Source organism: Poecilia reticulata, linkage group LG13 (genome assembly GCF_000633615.1).
Source record: "Poecilia reticulata strain Guanapo linkage group LG13, Guppy_female_1.0+MT, whole genome shotgun sequence".
Taxonomy (NCBI): domain Eukaryota; kingdom Metazoa; phylum Chordata; class Actinopteri; order Cyprinodontiformes; family Poeciliidae; genus Poecilia; species Poecilia reticulata.
This window is the reverse complement of record NC_024343.1, coordinates 20,946,866-20,964,296: the sequence shown is the minus strand read 5'-3', so window position 1 is coordinate 20,964,296 and position 17,431 is coordinate 20,946,866. Positions and strand designations below refer to the sequence as shown.

The window sequence follows — 17,431 nt, the reverse complement described above, 5'->3', positions numbered from 1 at the left end:
ACTTTTCTTCTTGAACGGGTGGAAAATGATGAGTTTGCCTATAAACCCAGGCAACCACAAACAGAATTCATGCTGTTTGCAATCAGCCTTGCTGACAGTATTGCAATGTAATCCCACAATAACTGAAAACTATTTTTTTTTCTAATTTTCATTACCACTGTGGTTTATGTTCCTTTCCTCCCCTACGTTCTTTGTGACACTTTGCAGTTAGTAAGCACAACACCAGAAAGCATAAGTCTACTCTACTGAATCAGTCACTGGTTTAGATGAATGTCTGCACATGCACTTTGAATGAGTTTCACAGCAAATATACCAATCATCAGCTATTTATTGCTCTGCAGACCCCAGACAGTGGACAGAAAACCATGTGACTGAATGGCTTGCATGGACCATAAATGAGTTCAGCCTGAAGAACGTCGACTTTGAGAAATTCGGCATGAACGGTGCCAACCTGTGTGCGATGGGGAAGGAGCGCTTCTTGGACTTAGCACCTGACTTTGTGGGCGACATCCTGTGGGAACATTTAGAAATGCTCCAGAAAGGTAACACTACAGTAATCTAAATGAGAAAACTCATCTTTCTTCTGTTTTTGCTGTATGAAAGAAAACAAAAAAAAACAGGCTGATTTCATTTTTTTCTGTCTGACGGTTTTTGTGGCAATTACTTTAGTAACAGGAGCCAAACAGGAAGGCACGTTTTGGCTCAAGACATAAATGTTTGATCATGCTGGATGCAGTTACACGATAGAAAAAAAAAGACAAAAAAATCAATGATGAGGTCACTGATGCTTATTCTCTATCCATTTTTTATGAAGAGGATACAAAGCATTTCCCCATCAATGGACTGACCTCCAACTTCCAGGAATCCCGCTATACCTCAGACTATTTTGTCAGTAAGTACTCATCACAATCATTGTCAGTCGTACTCTCTAATTGCCAAATATGCATGCGTAAAAAAATGATTGAAAGTGAATCAGCTTTGTGAATACAAACAGTTCAGTAATGCATTTATCCACATTAACATTGTAAATAACTCTAAATTTAGGTTCTGCTTCTAAACTCATGCCAAAGATCTGCAGGGATTATTTTGTGCATTAAGTGATTCAGAAAATGTATCATTTGAGCATTTTTTTTGTATCATTTCAACACAAGAGGAATGCTGACTGTACTACCCTTTGCTTCTTTTTATCCTTCTGTTTTACGTTTTGCTCTTGCTATCCCCATTAACTTGCCTCTGTGTTTTCAGGCTATGGTATTGAGCATGCTCAGTGTGTCCCTCCTTCTGAATACTCAGAACCGGGCTTCATCACGGAGTCATATCAGACGCTTCATCCCATCAGCTCTGAGGAACTGCTCACGCTCAAGTATGAAAGCGAATACCCCGGGATCATCCTACGAGACACAGCCCTCAACTCCATGCAGGGCGACTACTTCTCTGTCAAACAGGAAGTGGTGTCCCCCGACAATATGTGTGTGGGACGCCTCAGTCGAGGTGAGGAGCCATATGTGATACAGTGCTTTGCAAAAGTATTCATGCCCTCCACGCATTTCCTCGTTTTTGCGACGTTACGAGCACAAACTTTATTGTATGTCACTGAGAATTTTTTTAGGTAAAGCGGCACATAATAGTGTGTAGCTGTGAAGTGGACAGAACATAGTAAAATGTTTTCAACATCTTTTCTCAAAATAAAAAAAAACATAATATGAAGGTTAGCATACACTTGCATTCAACCTCTTCTACTGTGATACTTTAAAAGAAAATCTAATTCAAATGCCCTCAGATTCAAGATAGGATGTTCCTTTATTGATCCCCAATTTAAACTTAAAGTTTCAAAGTAGTTTGGAGCAGAGTTCTCTTCTAAACAATACGAGCAAAGCCTTTAACACAACTGATTAGTTTGCGGCTCTAACAGGAAAATATGTGAAAAAGTTCAAGTGATTTGAATGGCTTTGCAAAAACATTTCCCGTATCCCAGGTAAATTCTTTCAGTGATCAAAAGTAGCAAACATTTCATGCCAAACTGAATGTTTATTTTAAACCAAGTTATTGAACCTACCCATAGGTGCATGCATGCGCTTGTGTGAGTGTGTGCAAACGTTGGAGGTGTCTGTGGGTGTCGGCCTGCGTGTGATTGTGCTGAAGCTACCAGAATCTTGTCATGCCACATCAGTGTGCACGCATTAGAAGAGAAGAAAAGCAGGCCCTCTGGTTGGTTTGTGGTTCATGCAAACCTGCCTCACATACTCTAGACTAGGTTGGGAAAAAAAGAAAAGCCTATTGTTTTTGTCAGAGTGATACACGAACCAAAGCCACAATGTGTTCTCTGCTTACCGCTTGTCCCTTATGTAAAGCAGTTCAAGTGGTGTAACCTTAAAGAAGGACGTTTTTTTTTTTTTTTCTTTCTCTTGTTTTTCTTGGCCTCTTTTCCTCGATTCAGTCTCTATGTTCTGCGTAAGGAGATAGAAGTGTCATCCTCGGTTAGCAAGCAAGGGGTTTTCTCATGAAACGGTTTGCTGTTTTAAAATGTGCAGGCTTGTTTTCTCTCCCAAGTGATAGTTTACAGAGGACTTAGCATCGCGGTTTACATTTTAAGCCATGAAGAGAGAGGCTTTTCTTCTCACAAATCCCCAGCTGTATAAATGAATAGCATCTGCCATGTACACCATTGAACGCCTCCCCTAGCCGCTTTTTTAGTCGTTTAAGTGTTTGCCTGCAAGATTTAAGGTTCAATCTTCACGCAACACGCATACCGCGCTCTCAAGCATTGTGTTGTGCTTGCTCGACGTGGGAAAGTGCTTTGTATCCCGGCTGATATCCACATGTGGCTTCAATTTTACCAGCTGAAGATCTCGGCATCGGTTGAGGCATTGCATTATCTGTCATTTGTTAATGACTTACCATTCAAAGACGCCGCTTATCTTTCCCAGGGCCAAAAATAGCGAGACAGTTTGTGGGATTGTCTTCCATTTAGAATCAAATCCAAATGGTGGTTGTAAAAGCGAAATGGGGTGTGAAATGGAGAGAGTGGCATAACACAGAACTGTATGGCTTAGTGATACTCAAAGTTTCTACTTCTAGCGTGTTTTATTTGTCCCTTTTCTAACTTTTGCTCATAAGTTGGCCATTTTCCAGAGTTCTTGCATTAACACATTGAAATCAGAAATTATTTTATGCAATAGTATTCTTTCTTCTTGAACTTTTTTTACATTGTAACCTTCGGTGTCATTCCCGTAACACACCAACACAAAAGTAATATGTCATTGGGAAAATGCATCACTTTCAACTTTAAAAAAAAAAAAAAATCTGAAAAGTGTGGCATGCAGGTATATTCAGCCTCTGTTACTACTTCTCCTAAATAAAATACATTGTAGCCAATTTTTTTCTGAAGCCGTACATATAGGTGTATAACTTAATCCCAGTGTAGCTATAGCTGTAGTATAGCTGTAATGGACATTAGTGAATTACCATGACACACATGAGACACGTCAGGAGTAAAGTTGTGGAGATGCTTAAATCACAGTTGTGGCATAAACCAATATTCCAAAAGCACAAAAGTTGGAATAAGAATGACCCTGAACATGCAGCCAGAGCTAATGTAATGGTTTAAATTATTGTACATTCAGTTGTTAGTTTGGACCAAAATCCATCTGAGAATCTGTGGCCAGATTTTGAAATTGCTGTTTACACATGCTGTCCAAGAAATTTGACATTCATTTTGCTTTTATTAAGCCTTTCTAAAAGACTGCAAACAAGAAAAAAAAAATACAAATAAGTATTATTGCTTTAAAGTCTCCCAATGTAGTAAAGTTAACCGTCGTCCTTGATGACAAATCTTTTTTTTCCCCCCGTTTTTGTTCCAATGTCCTGCCAGGTAAGCTCGGTGGCCAGGACTCCTTCGAGAGCATCGATAGCTTTGAGAGCTGCGACCGACTGACCCAGTCGTGGAGCAGCCAGTCCTCGTTCAGCAGCCTGCAGCGAGTACCGTCCTATGACAGCTTTGACTCGGAAGACTACCCCACCGCCTTGCATGGACACAAACCCAAGGGCACCTTCAAAGACTACGTGAGGGAGCGCTCCGACCTCAGCAAGGACAAGCCTGTCATTCCAGCGGCAGCATTGGCGGGATACACGGGTAAGACGACCAGTAGTCGAACGTCGAATGGGACAATTTCGTTGCTTGAAAAATCTTTCGGGGAACACTTAGAAAGTGAGGCTTCAACCTAGAAAATTTCACAAAAATAATTTCATTTTTCAATTAAAATTACAGCTTAATAAGGTAGTGCTTTTATGCCTTCGCCAGACTTCAAGTGAAAGAAAAGCTGTTGCTCCTTTTAGTTTCACTGCACAGCTGTAACACACTTGTTGATGCTCTGCAAAAGTCCCACGTGTGGGAGTTTTGTATTTGCACCACTTTTAGAATAGAAAGAGAGAGAGACACCTTTTACCCAAGTTGCCCAAGTTACTCAGATCAAAGAAAACAAAATAGATTTTGCTCCTGCCTCCTCCTCCTCCTCCTCCTGCTACTTCTTTGCTCTCTATTTTTCTTTCTCACCCTCTTGTTCTGCCTTCACTTCTCATCTACCTCATTGGTATCTCCAGCCCGCATCTAAACCTATTTTTCCAGGTCGTCCTAGCAACGGTGGTGAAAAAAAAAAAAAGAAATTATGCCTGCCCTTGCTCGTAGCACTACAGCAAAATTATCTCTTCATCTTACTGAGGCATCTTCGCACCCATACATGCTCGAAAAAGCTGCTTGACGTATGCTCTTCAGGTTCACTAAGATGTTGAGATACTCGCAAACCTCTAAAGCAAATGCACTATTTCTGCATCTGTTTCAGGTTTTGGTTGAAATTGTGCTGCTGTTCCCTTGAATTGTTAACCTGATGTGTGCAGCAAGATAAATAGATGTTTTATCATTGTTTTTGTTTGGTGCTGTCATCGGGTCGATTTAATCTCGATGTTTATTTCATAATACCTGAGGAGAAGTCTTGAACCGGTTGTCTCATTTGTTCCTCTGTAAAAGCAAGGTTTTGAAGACGGTTGATAGCTTGCAGTGCAGACACTGCACCGGGACTTTTTCTGTCCTGCTTAAAATTATAGTCACAAGAGTGCGCCACTGTTTGTAATAAAAAAAGGGGAAATCCCAGCAAATTTTTCCAACGTCACAAACAATACATACATGAGATCTCATTAGACGGACCCAAAGTCGGTATGCACAAGTTAATTCTTCATGTGCATGGTTATTAGTTCAAAAGCCACTTGTGGAACAATGAGTCATTCATTTGTAATGATGCTGGAAAGATCTTCTAATGGATTTATAATCAAATAACAAAGAGAAAATGCAGCTCCTCTTAGAACCATTAGAGCCCCATGTTGCTCCTTGCAACCTTTTTGACGAAAATGGCAAACCGCTAAAAAAAAAAAAAGAAAGAAAACTCTTTGCAAAAATGTGGCTTTTATGGCATTATCACTTGTTTGTACAAAAAAATAAAAATACAAGAAACAAAATAATTGTTGCTAAAATATTTATCAAGCAAGTTCTGTTTCAGGTGCAATGTGTTGTAGTGTCATTTCAATCTTAAAAAAAAAAGCTTTCGTCAGCTTTATAGGAAAATGCAAGGTGAAAGTACATTCACCAACCAACTGTTGTAGATACGCCTGCTCAGCAATTTTCTGGCAGCAACCCAGTGACTTTAGGAATCACCACTTACTGAAGTTCAAATAAGGTATCAGAAATGAGATTTAGTCAGTTTGAATTTGGCAGCGTTGTTAATTTTTGATAAAATGTCTTCTAGTGTTAAATGCTCATTAGAATTGAAAGTTTATTGATCTTTGGGAATATGTTCTTGCATTATTACGCCATTACCATTGTATTACTTGAAAATGGTTAACTGTTTACCACAATAACTTCCAGGACAATTTGTCGTCCAGTAAATGTTGCTCATCATTAAAGGCCTATGCACACATCATCTAATGAATGATTCTAACTCCAGCAGGGCAACACACCATGTGTAAAATCTCAAATCATTTTAAAATAGTTACTTGAACATTGCAATGACTTCACCATATTCGGATTCCCATACGAGGGGTTTTTAAACCTAGATCTTGAGGCCCGGTGTCCTGCAATGTTTAGATGTATGTTCTGGTCCAACACAGCTGAATCCAATAGCTGAGTCATCCCCTCAACGCGCAGTCAACTTCTCCGGAGTCCTGTTAATGGCCTTATTATTTGGCTCTATTATGTTAAAGCAGAAACATATCTTAAATTTACAGGCCACTAAACCTTGAGACCCAGGTTTTGAAGACCCCATCTATTAAGGCATCTTTGAGATGTGGTGGAACAAGATATTTGCATCATGTATGTGCAGAGGACAAATATGCAGTAACTGGATGCACTGAGTGTATAATATTCATGGTGCAATAGACCATCTTCTCCTGTAAAGAAATGGAAAGAAATATTGCCATGACATGCTTTGATGATGGATGAAGTTAAATCCTACCAATGTGGAGTTTATGTTTGCGTGTAGATCCGCGTGCACATCCATGTCCTAACAAGCCAGATGGAGGACGTAAAAATCAAAAAGCAAGGCAAATGAGTTAGAAATGTAAAAAAAAAGTGTAAGGAAAATCGAAGCTTACGTTTAGAATAAACAAACATTTCCAAAACAGCGTTTATGATAACTCGACAAGTTGCTCTGCTTGGTTTCCTGTCCCGGTGTGACAGGTGACACTTACAGCGAGGACAGGGAGTCAGATAAGGCTGCTGAGTGATAAGTGAAGCTCCAGTTGTCGTCTTCGCAGGTTTCCTGTGAGAGCTTGTTATTTACACCTCTGTCTGCTCCAACACCAGGCAGCTTCAAAAACTGCTAAACCCTCAATATTTTAATACTGATAACATGTGAATCTTTTTCTTTCTCTGCTGAAAGATACTATCCTTTTTTTGCACTCCAACAATAAATTAGTCTTGCTCATAGTTTTACTAATAACCAAAAGTGACATTAGTAAAAAGCTCCATTTGTCTGTTAGAGTTCCTGTTTCTGTCTTGGCTGCAAATATTTAACCCCTTAACTGCTGCCCGCAAATCGCTTACATATTTGTTACTGGGTCGATGAGGACACCAGCGTCCTCATGACATTTAAGAGCTTTTTAAGGCACATATGGTGTACCATGAATTACATTCTAAAGACTGCTGCAAATGAAAGCCTCTACGCTTTTGCCACAGTGTATGCTCTTTCAATGAAGCTCTTTGTACATGAAGAGAGCAACATATTTTTGGAAACTTTTTTTTTTCTTTTGGAATGGATCGCTTGTGAGAGCACAGCGGGCTGGTATCACCCATGTATGTGGGCTGACTGCTACTTTGACTCAATTTTGAACACTTTGGGAATGAAAGACAGAGACTGTTGCAAAGAAGCCACTTCTTTCTAAATCCAAAGTGGCTGTTTGTTCTGCACCGTCTTCAGTCCCAGCAGTAGTTTTATAAAAAGCTCCCCCAAATGCCATTTCAAGCTTTCGGCCCACGCGTCTGTTTCACTGAAAGCTTTGGTTTTGTGTTGTGTAAGGGCACATACGTTTTTTTTTTTTGTTGTTTTTTTTCTTACGCACTCGCGAGACACAGAGAGTGAGACAGATAGGTGAGTATAGCTAAACTGCTGAGGCGGCGTATGCTGCACAGGCAGGTGTGATTTCAACATACGAGCCTCAAAAGTGGGCGCGTTCTTCTATGTGAAGAAAACCACACGATCAAAGTGTAGCGCAGTGAATCTAGTTCATAGACAAAACCATTTTTTTTATCCTCTTTGTTCTGCCTTTCCACCTTTTTCCATCAAGTGATACAAACTCTTGTATTAGTGTTTGTTTAAAATAGGTTGTATTGGGTTACTATTTTAGTCCTTTTTCTTAAAAAATATAACCCTATTGTAGTATATGTGAGGCTTTGGGAGCTGTTCTCTTCTTGAAGCACTGGTTGTAAGTCGTTAGATGTGCTGCAGAAGCCCAGAGGCAGCGCCTCTTTTTTTAAAATGATGATTTCATCAGTAAGGAACTCATACAGACACTGACTCTAGAATCTCATACTGTACCGAGCCGATGGCAGACAAGGGACTACATGATGAATGAGACTGTTGTATTTAGGAGGACATTTGCTTCCACTGCTTTCCTTCAGCCTGACCCAGATCAGAAGGTTTACTTTGTCCCTCTTCAGACCTAAGTGAATAATTGGCATGAATATTTAACAGTTTCATATTTAGGACTGGACCGTGTTACGTGTGGCATTCTGGTTGACCTTAAAATCTGTGTTTTCCTTCCTGGTTAGTGTATCTTGTACTGCAGTAAGTTGTGAAATCTCTGAAAGCAACTTGTAGCTTCAACTGTTCTTTAAGACCTTGATTTATATGCAGCATTACCGTTCCATGGATGCAGGGCATTATTATTTAAATTGCAGAATTTTAATAACTTAAACCAGTTGGTAAGCTTCAGAACTTGGGAATGTTTCCTGAAGCCAGATCTCCTTTGGCCTGAGCTAACACTTACCTCAGTAAATCCTCACACCAGCCAGCATCAGCACAAACAACAATGCCTTCTCTCCAAGTAAGCTGGCTAAACAAAACACCTCCTTCAAACATGCTCTCACATCTGTTCCACAGGCAGTGGCCCCATCCAGCTGTGGCAATTTCTCCTGGAGTTGCTGACCGACAAGTCCTGCCAGTCCTTCATCAGCTGGACAGGCGACGGCTGGGAGTTTAAGCTCTCTGACCCAGATGAGGTGAGAGGCTGTGACCCTGTTGGTCACTGGCACACGAGATGGGAGGTCCTAAGTGTTTGGCCAGATGAAAAAGATGTCTTCTTTGTGAAAACAGTTGCCTATTGTTTCTGACTTCAGTAATTATGTAGCGTGGTACTTAGGCTGGTTTATCATGAGTAGGTCCAATTTAAATACAGTATATACTATGTAGTACCTGGCAAAAGTACTTTTTCATGTTTTGTCACATGACAATTCCAGTTTAAGCAAATAGGTTTAACTGGGATTGTATGACAGACCTACACAAAACTCTACATATTTGTAAACTGGAAGGGATTATGCATAGTTTTCAAAATTATTAACAAAAACCTCCCAAGACATTCTGTGATATTGCTGCCTGTAAGCTTGACTTTTTGCAGCCAGTCTATTTTCCCATAGTTCCACCAATCTTCCCATTAACTCTGACCAGCTTCCTCTCTGATGTTAGGAAAAAATGACACCCTCAGCATGATGCTACCACTCCACAAGATTCCCAACAGGGTGGTTTGCTTAGGGCTATGCAGTATTGTTTTTCTGTAACTCTCTGCATTTCTAACTTTGGTTTTATGTGACCAGACAGAGTTGTTCCACATTTTGCTATTCTGGACAACTGATCCAATGGAGCTGTAAATCTCTACAGCTCCACCAGCTTTTCTCTAATTAATCTTTCCTTTGTCATGCTTTCCAGCTCAGATGGACAACCATGTTATATTACATACAACTGGGCTGAATATATTAGGGAGTTTACTAGTGAAGGTCGTTATTTACATATTTATGGTTGTCACAATAAAAAATACAGCTCTGTAAAAAATTAAGAAACCACTTAAAATGATCAGGTTTTCAGATTTCACTTTTTATAGGTTTATTTTTGAGTAAAATGAACATTGTTCTTTTATTCTGTGAACTACTGACATGTCTCTGAAATTCCAAGCAAAAATTTAGTATTTATTTGCAGAAATGGTCATAATGATAAAACAAGATGCAGTGCTTTCAGACTGCAAATAATGCAAAGAAAACAAGTTCATATTCATTTAGCGCCAACAATACTAAGGAAGAGTTCGGAAATCAATAGTTGGTGGAATAACCATGAGGTTTCCAATGGGGTTCAGTGCAATTATCTCTTATTTTTTTCCAGAGCTGTACGTGCTTCTAATATTTTTACTTGTAAAAAGCAATTGAGAACAGTATGTAGTTTTTCTTCCATTTTACAATGATGTGCTACATTGTGTCGATCTATCATATAAAATCTTTATCAAAAACAGAGGTTTGTGATAGTACGTTAGCAAAATCTGAACTTTTTTCAAATAATTTTTTTTACATGAGACATTTTAATTTTTTCTTATTTCGATGTGCTCTTTCTTTCTCTCTGTGCAGGTTGCCCGGAGGTGGGGCAAAAGGAAAAACAAGCCCAAGATGAATTATGAGAAACTGAGCCGTGGCCTGCGCTATTATTATGACAAAAATATCATCCACAAGACGTCTGGGAAGCGCTATGTGTACCGCTTTGTCTGTGACTTGAAAAGCTTGCTGGGCTACACACCCGAAGAGCTGCACGCAATGTTGGACGTAAAGCCTGACACAGACGAGTGAAAGCAGAACTGGCGAAAAGAGCAAAAAGAAACTTGGGACAAAGGTTGAGCTGCTGGGACTGAGGCTCATAACGTTGTCTTAACTGTTTGATAAGAGTTGGTTATCCATTTTTCTGGGGGGACCGAAAAGTTTTTAATGACTCAGTGATGGTCTTTGTTGGATTTGAGCTCCAGTCTTTCAGGCCAAGTTTTAAAAGGAAGGCAGAAGCCAAAAAAACAAAACCTGTATTCACAACCTGTTGGAAATGACGAGTGTGCATGAATGTGTGAGTGAGTGTGGGATTGTGCGCGCGTCTGACATAATACTGGTATTATTTAGCAGCTCAAGGTAAATGAGACGCTACTGGGTAGAATTATCAGGTTATCTTGTGTTCTGTTTAAGTAGCAATGAGGAGGAGGCGAGAGCTCTGCGATACAAGGTGTGAATAAACGAAGTCGAGAAAGAGCCTTTTTAAAGTAACTTGTTTCATTTTTGAGTTAAGCAACAAGCAGGTGAAAGGTTCCTGCTGAGAGAACAGTTGCCAAAATGTCAAAACGGAACAGATATTTACAACCATTATCACTGTTTCTCTCCTGCAAGGGGAGAGTTTTCAGCAAGGACCAAAAAAAAAAGTGTAATGTAGGATTTGATGTTTGAGGACCATATGCTTGTGCCAGTATTATATTGTTAGAGCACCCGATTTAAGTCCACCAGGCCGATTACTGGGCAGAGTATTTTTGTCTTTAAGTGTTTCAAATTAGACTTCATCATTGAATGCCAAGTTACACTGTTCTGTTCTCATGGAGCCCATAGCAGAAATGTGTCGATTTGAGTCAGACAACACTAGAGACGCACTGGCCCGGTGCTCTGTCAGGTTTGAAGAGCCTGTTGGAGATTACTCATACCCAAAGAGGTCTGCAAGACAACCGAAAGAAGCCGTTGCTTTTGAAACTGACGCTTTCACCTTTATGTACATGTCGCCACCTTGTTAGGAACACATTCTGTGACTGAAACGTATGCATTTTTTGCATAATGCCTCCAGTATTAGCAAACTGTAGACAATCTACGTGGGGAGAATCAGTAGACGTTGGTGCAAATTAGATGAACAATCTTGTCAGTTCACTGTCCACATCAACCAATCATTTTAATGATGTTTTAATAGTTCTGTCTGTCCTGTAAAAGTTATAGCGATTGGCGGGTTTTTACGCAGCCATAAGAATGTCAAATGTGGATCAATTTTTGTTTGTTATGCAGAACATTTTGTCCATAAGAAAGGAAGTAGAGTAGTGTGATGGTATAACGTAAGAAAAAACTGAAAGGCAATAGACAAATGTTGACTTTAGAGAACGGTAACCTGTTTGTTATGAATGAAGGTCATGGAAAGAAGTACGTGGATAGTGCAGGTGAATTATCACTTAGGCAACAGAAAGGGCACAAGTTGATTTGTGTGGCTCTTGCATGGCTGATGGCAGACTATTCAGATTGTAGTTTATGTGCGTTTTTATCAATGATCAAAAATAATATATGCCTCAGAGAGTGTCGTATTCTAAGAGCACATTTATAACAATTCACTGGTTACATTTTAGGCAAATTGGCAGCGGCTTCCTCCCCAAACAGTGGGAACAGTGTCGGTACACTGGGAAATGCCAAAGTTGAATATTATCCTAAAATACTATGTTATTGTTTACAGTGGCTGAATGTTACCCATATGGATGAAAATAGCTTTGGAGATGTCTATTTGTACAGATTGTATTTCATAATGCTTTACTGAGACCCGGATTACACAAATAATCAGGAGACAAAGCAGGAATAATAACCAAAACTCATGTGAGGTCTTTTGGCTACGGTGCTTTGGGTGTCTACAACGTTTGACACGGAGCAGAAATTTCTCACGTATTTGGAAAGTGTTGTCTTTTATCTTTTTTATATTTGTTAAGCAGACAGTTTTTGGACAAAGTCTTTGCCATTTCGGGTTTCCCCACTGAGTGCAGAGAAGAGATGCTGTATTTGTTCTTCTTGTCTAACTGGTAAAAATCTCCATCATTATCGAGCACTGACTCTCAAACCTGTGTTGCTTTTACAACAGAGAATTGGATCCTAAAAATGTATTAAACTGCACTGTATGTTATTTTCTTTCTACATGTCGTTTCAAAACAGTGTTTATTATTTTGTGTTTTTTTTTTTTTTTGCTTTTGTCATGATGTTCATAACAAAGGACAACTTTAATGCCTATAATGTTAATATTTTTTATTTTTAAACGTGTTTTGTCAGGAACCATTCTGTTGTTCAATGTGGGAGACTACAATCTACTGCAGGACTTGTGTTATCAGTGACGAGAACATACACACCAATATTTTGTGGCATATGCATATCTCAAAATGGATTTTAGAAGGAAAGCCTTGTTGTTTTTTAATGGATGTTATTCTTTTCTGTATATTTTATAGTGTCTTTGTATTTTTGTTATGAGATCATTTTTATTGTATTTAGTTCACAAACATTTGAATATTTTTCAATAATTTATATTTTATAAAAGACGAGAGACGCAGACAGCTGGTGCTTTCATGGGAATTTAAAGGTAGCGCAGGACAAAAATAATGTAGCGGATTTTATTTCCAATTGTCTGTTTTGTTTTTGTTTGTTTTGTTTTTTTTTGTTCTTTTTTATATCGAAAATAGACCTGTCTGCTTGAGGAAAAAAAGGCTGATGCTGGCCCATCAATGATTTCTGCTGGAAAGGTTTTATAAACTGTAGCTTCTATTTCTAAAATGTACTTAATGTACTTCAAAATGTTATAAAATATATGTGAAGAAAGACTTTAGCGTTCTGTGTGGTGTGTTATTTAATTTATTTATCATTCATCTTTATCATTCATCTTGCATAGGCAAGGTGTGGAAGTTTGCGATCAGGTATTTTAAATTTTTTTGGAATGAGCTTATTTCATTTTATTTTGTGAGGGTTGTACTTGTTTGTATGTGTCAGATAATATCCATTATAATTTTTAACATTCGAGGTCCCAACCAGAACATATTATTGGAGCAAGAAGGACAATAGTATTAACTTGAACCAACTGAAGCTGTGACTCCAGAGTACAGGGTAGGAGGACATTGAAACATAAACCGACCACAGAGTGTCCCAGTTTTAACAAGTGTTTCTTATGTGTTGATAAGGTCATGTAAAATGAAACCGACATATTGGGACTCATTCATGTTCTAGCAACCCCTCATATAAATTCCACCATAGATGGAAAACATGCAGAGCCGTGGCCTGCTGCCTCAGACTGCACAGATGTTTTGGCCCTTCTGCAGCCGAGTAGAAACACATTAGAATAGTCGAGATTCAGATCACCGTATCTTTATTATGAATGCAAAAGACAAAGCAGAGTCAATATTTTAAAGCCTAAGATGAAGATGTGTGTTTAGTTAAAGACAAATTCACACACTTCAAAAAATACACTGCTCAAAAAAATAAAGGGAACACTTAAACACTTAAGTGAAAACTTAAGTGTTGCCTTTATTTTTTTGAGCAGTATATATTGATTAATTCAGTATTTTACGTGTGTATGTTTATTAGAACAACTGTGCTGCCTTCCTTCCCAATATTCTCTTCTCAGTGCTTTTCTTGGCTGAGGGCAGGCTGAGGTTACCAGGTGGTTCTTCTCCTATTCCACCTCCTCGCTCTGACTGGGCTGATGATTGAAACCAGACATGACTGTTGGGCAGGTTTTAAAATACCCTCCCAGACAGTGCGAGCTTTAACAGTCCATTGTGATACCACTCATGCCCACCAGCTCCACATCCAAACACAGATTCAAAGCTGGGTCATGAAGAATCCACTTCCCCCCACCCCGTCTGCCTTTGTAACCGCGCTTAAATCTTCCACCGATTTAACAAGAGATTTAAGACGGAGGGGCTGCAAAGAGCAGAGGAAGTCTGAGCAGAAAGTGAGAACAGTCACAACTGACAGTTACAGAAAAATTACAGATAACTCCTTGCTGCTTCGTCCAAAAGAATCCTCCTCCATGTTCATCCATCCACAGACCTCCGGATGGCTGACTGTGTCTCGTTTGTCATATTTCAAGGTTAAATATTTAGCGAAAGGGTCTTACCAAGTTATGTATATTTTCTGTATGCATAGCACTGCTGGAACAGACAGAAGGAGATTACAAGACCTACAGTAACCATATTGTAAAGGAATACAGGTTAAAATTCAGGGCCTAACACTAACATGTAGTAGGCGTAACATTCAGGGAACAGAAGTACATCTATTTTCACTGCCTTAAATTACTATCCTCCTCATCAAAAGACTATCTTTGTGACGCACAAGAGACAAAGTCAGTGGTTCCATTACGCAGACATGTTGTGAAATATGGACAATGTGTCTCAGAGGACCCTTAAGGAGGGTAGGGCTAATGTAGACTCCAGTGGTGTCAGGGGATTAAGAGTTTGGTTTAACATTACTCTCAAATGTGTACCGAGTTTGAAAGGAGCAAATAATCTGGTTTTTTTCTTCATGTTTATGAACTAAGCTCATTACTTTAATCTGACTTCAGAATCGACATGCACTGAGTTTTCATACACTCCATCCAGCACATTTTTTATTCACCAAATACAACAGAATTTGAGTGAAGAAAAACCTATTGGATTGAATTGAATTGAACTGAATTGAAAAAAATGCACTTTATACCATGTTAACTGAAAACTCTTTGGTTAAGAAACTGGCATATTTAACAAAATAGCAGTTCCCTTAACTGCTATTTTAAGGTTTAAAGTGTGTGTTACTTATTAAAAAAGCACAAACATATTTAAGTATACAGTATACTTAAGATTCTATGAAGAATTTACGAAAGCTAATCGTTTCTAGAATCAAGCATTCACTTCATTAGTAATCATTGTAAGGTTTACTTTTTAGTGTTTAAGTAGGTAAAAGACATACACAAAAATTATCTTTTCAGTTTTGGAAATTTGGGACTGTTTTTTAATTCCTTTCCAAACTGACCCATAGGAAAATGGATCTTATTGGGGAACTCTAGAATCTAAGTTGTCCTCCTGCACTAGTCAGGTGTGTATACAGCATCTGAAACAAGCAGGACACTGGCCCACTAAGGACTAGATTTGGCCACAGCTGTCTTAAAGAGTCCTAAAGTGCATGAAAAAACTCTTAAGAGATTTTAAGAAATAAATGACCCCATCCTTCTAAATAAGACACAACGATCTTCCTCTTCAGCCCACTACAAACTAAACAGACTATTTACAGGCTCATCAATTATTTGTAAAATGTGTTATTTCAAAACACTTGAGATGTAGCAAGGTCTCTGTATAGTCATACCTGCTCCTTCTCTTTCTCTGTGGCATTTATGCTATTGTTGTGTCTGCAAAGTGTTGAACTACTTGTCTTGGCAGGTGTGGTGGTTGTATTATCCAGGTTTATAGAGGGCAGATTCAGGGCATCTCCTGCTTTGGCTGCTAATTTGCATTTTTATTGCCGCTGTCACATCCTCAGTTAATACACCATTGACTTCCTGAGCCACCCCTGGACCACACTGCATCACCTTGCTATCCCACCCGAAATGAGAGTGCCTCCTGGCCCCTGGATCTACATTGGGTGGAGTTCGGGCACCATTCGACCTGGCATTCTTAGGCGGAAATGGAGTGTCGTCTCATGTTAATGTGGACTTTCCATTAGGAAAAGATGATTGATTTGTGTTGTACTGTTTCTGTGAATAGGAAATAGAACCATAGAATAGAGGAGAGTGATGAAGCTTTGTGAGCAGGTGAGGCCACATGCAAACTAGAGTGAGACTGAATCAGAGAGCAGATGATGGGGGCGGGGGAGAGGTGAGCAAGAATTTTGGAGACAAAGAGAGATGAGAGATGGAATAGAAAGCTGAATGTGGGAGGGTGAAGGTTAGTAGGTGAAAAGGAGCAAAGGAGCAGTGGAGGGTTTCGAGGTGTGAAGGGATGGGGAGACGAGTGGTGAGAGATGGCAAAGGTGTTGAGGTGCTGAAAGACTTTCATTTCAAACACTGTCTCCAAGCGAGATGACAGACGACAGCAGAAAAGAGAAGAATCTTCAAGTGAGCTTGTAATATTCTTGGGGTTTGTAAAGAACCCGAAAAACTATTTAAAAGCCAATTCATTCAAAATGTAATTCAATATCCACAGCTGCAGCATTCAGACGCGACCTCGTTTTGAACAAGCATGGCGGCATAAGGGAGAAACAGTGTGGGCTGGATTAAAACAGCCTTTGGTAACTGTCCAGTTAAACATGTCAATGTTTTCACTTTTATTTCACTTTGAGTCAAGTGGGATTCAGCAACTTTCCCAGGACATCTGCTCCTAGCGCCCACGTTTTTGTCCTTGTCCAATGGAAGAGCTTCATTTACAACTAAGACCTGTGGGGGCTCTGTCGTGATTGGCCCACCCGGACCAGAACCCAGAAAGGGACGGCTGAGCCCTGAGAATTTTCCGAAACATTTTCTTCTTCGTCTTGGCTTTCAGCAGCATCTGCTTTCAATCAAGTCACTGCTTTGCCTTTTTATTTTTTTCCTGCTGTGTGACTTAGACGTACATGAAAATCAGATGTACAGAGCCTCGCAGGTTTATATTGTGAGTGAGCAAAATGAAGCAATGAATAGTGGATAATAGTGAAGTGGATAGGATATGATCAAAATATTTATCACATGACGTTCTTCAAAGTTTGACTTTCATTTATACTCAAACTCCAATAAATGATACTTTGTAGAAACACCTTTCAGATGTGCCAAGCTAGGAAGTGTTATAAATCTGTACAAGCTTGGCACATCTAGAGATGTACATTTTCTTGAATTCCTCCTTGCGAACAATCTAATATTGGATGAGAAGTTTTTGTGAACTGGACTTTGACTGAACCCATTGTTGCAAATGAATGTGGTTTGATCAAAGCCATATCGTTGTATAGGTTATCCTGCTGGTCTCCTCAGCCTCTAAGAATTTCTTCCAGAAGGGCAGGTTTCAAATCTGACTACTTTCCTTTTCCCTGCTAATGAATAACATCCTCACACTATTCAATCGAATTCAAAAATACTCTCTTTATCCCAAAGGGAAA

The 17,431-nt window shown here is 39.3% G+C and overlaps 1 protein-coding gene across 4 annotated transcripts in view; it reads left to right on the top strand.

Moving 5' to 3' along the window:
- The window catches only part of ets1 (v-ets avian erythroblastosis virus E26 oncogene homolog 1), a 41,039-nt gene extending 27,873 nt beyond the window's left edge, over window positions 1-13,166 (top strand). For 3 of the 4 annotated variants that reach the window (XM_008425963.2, XM_008425964.2, XM_008425966.2), the window contains 6 exons: window positions 342-542; window positions 815-892; window positions 1,246-1,491; window positions 3,872-4,132; window positions 8,646-8,764; window positions 10,154-13,166. In XM_008425963.2, coding sequence (XP_008424185.1) covers window positions 342-542; window positions 815-892; window positions 1,246-1,491; window positions 3,872-4,132; window positions 8,646-8,764; window positions 10,154-10,369 — 1,121 coding nt within the window. In that variant the 3' untranslated portion in view covers window positions 10,370-13,166. The remainder of the gene's footprint in view (window positions 1-341; window positions 543-814; window positions 893-1,245; window positions 1,492-3,871; window positions 4,133-8,645; window positions 8,765-10,153) is intronic. The other variant, XM_008425965.2, reaches the window with a different exon arrangement.
- The last annotated feature ends 4,265 nt before the right edge of the window (window positions 13,167-17,431 follow it).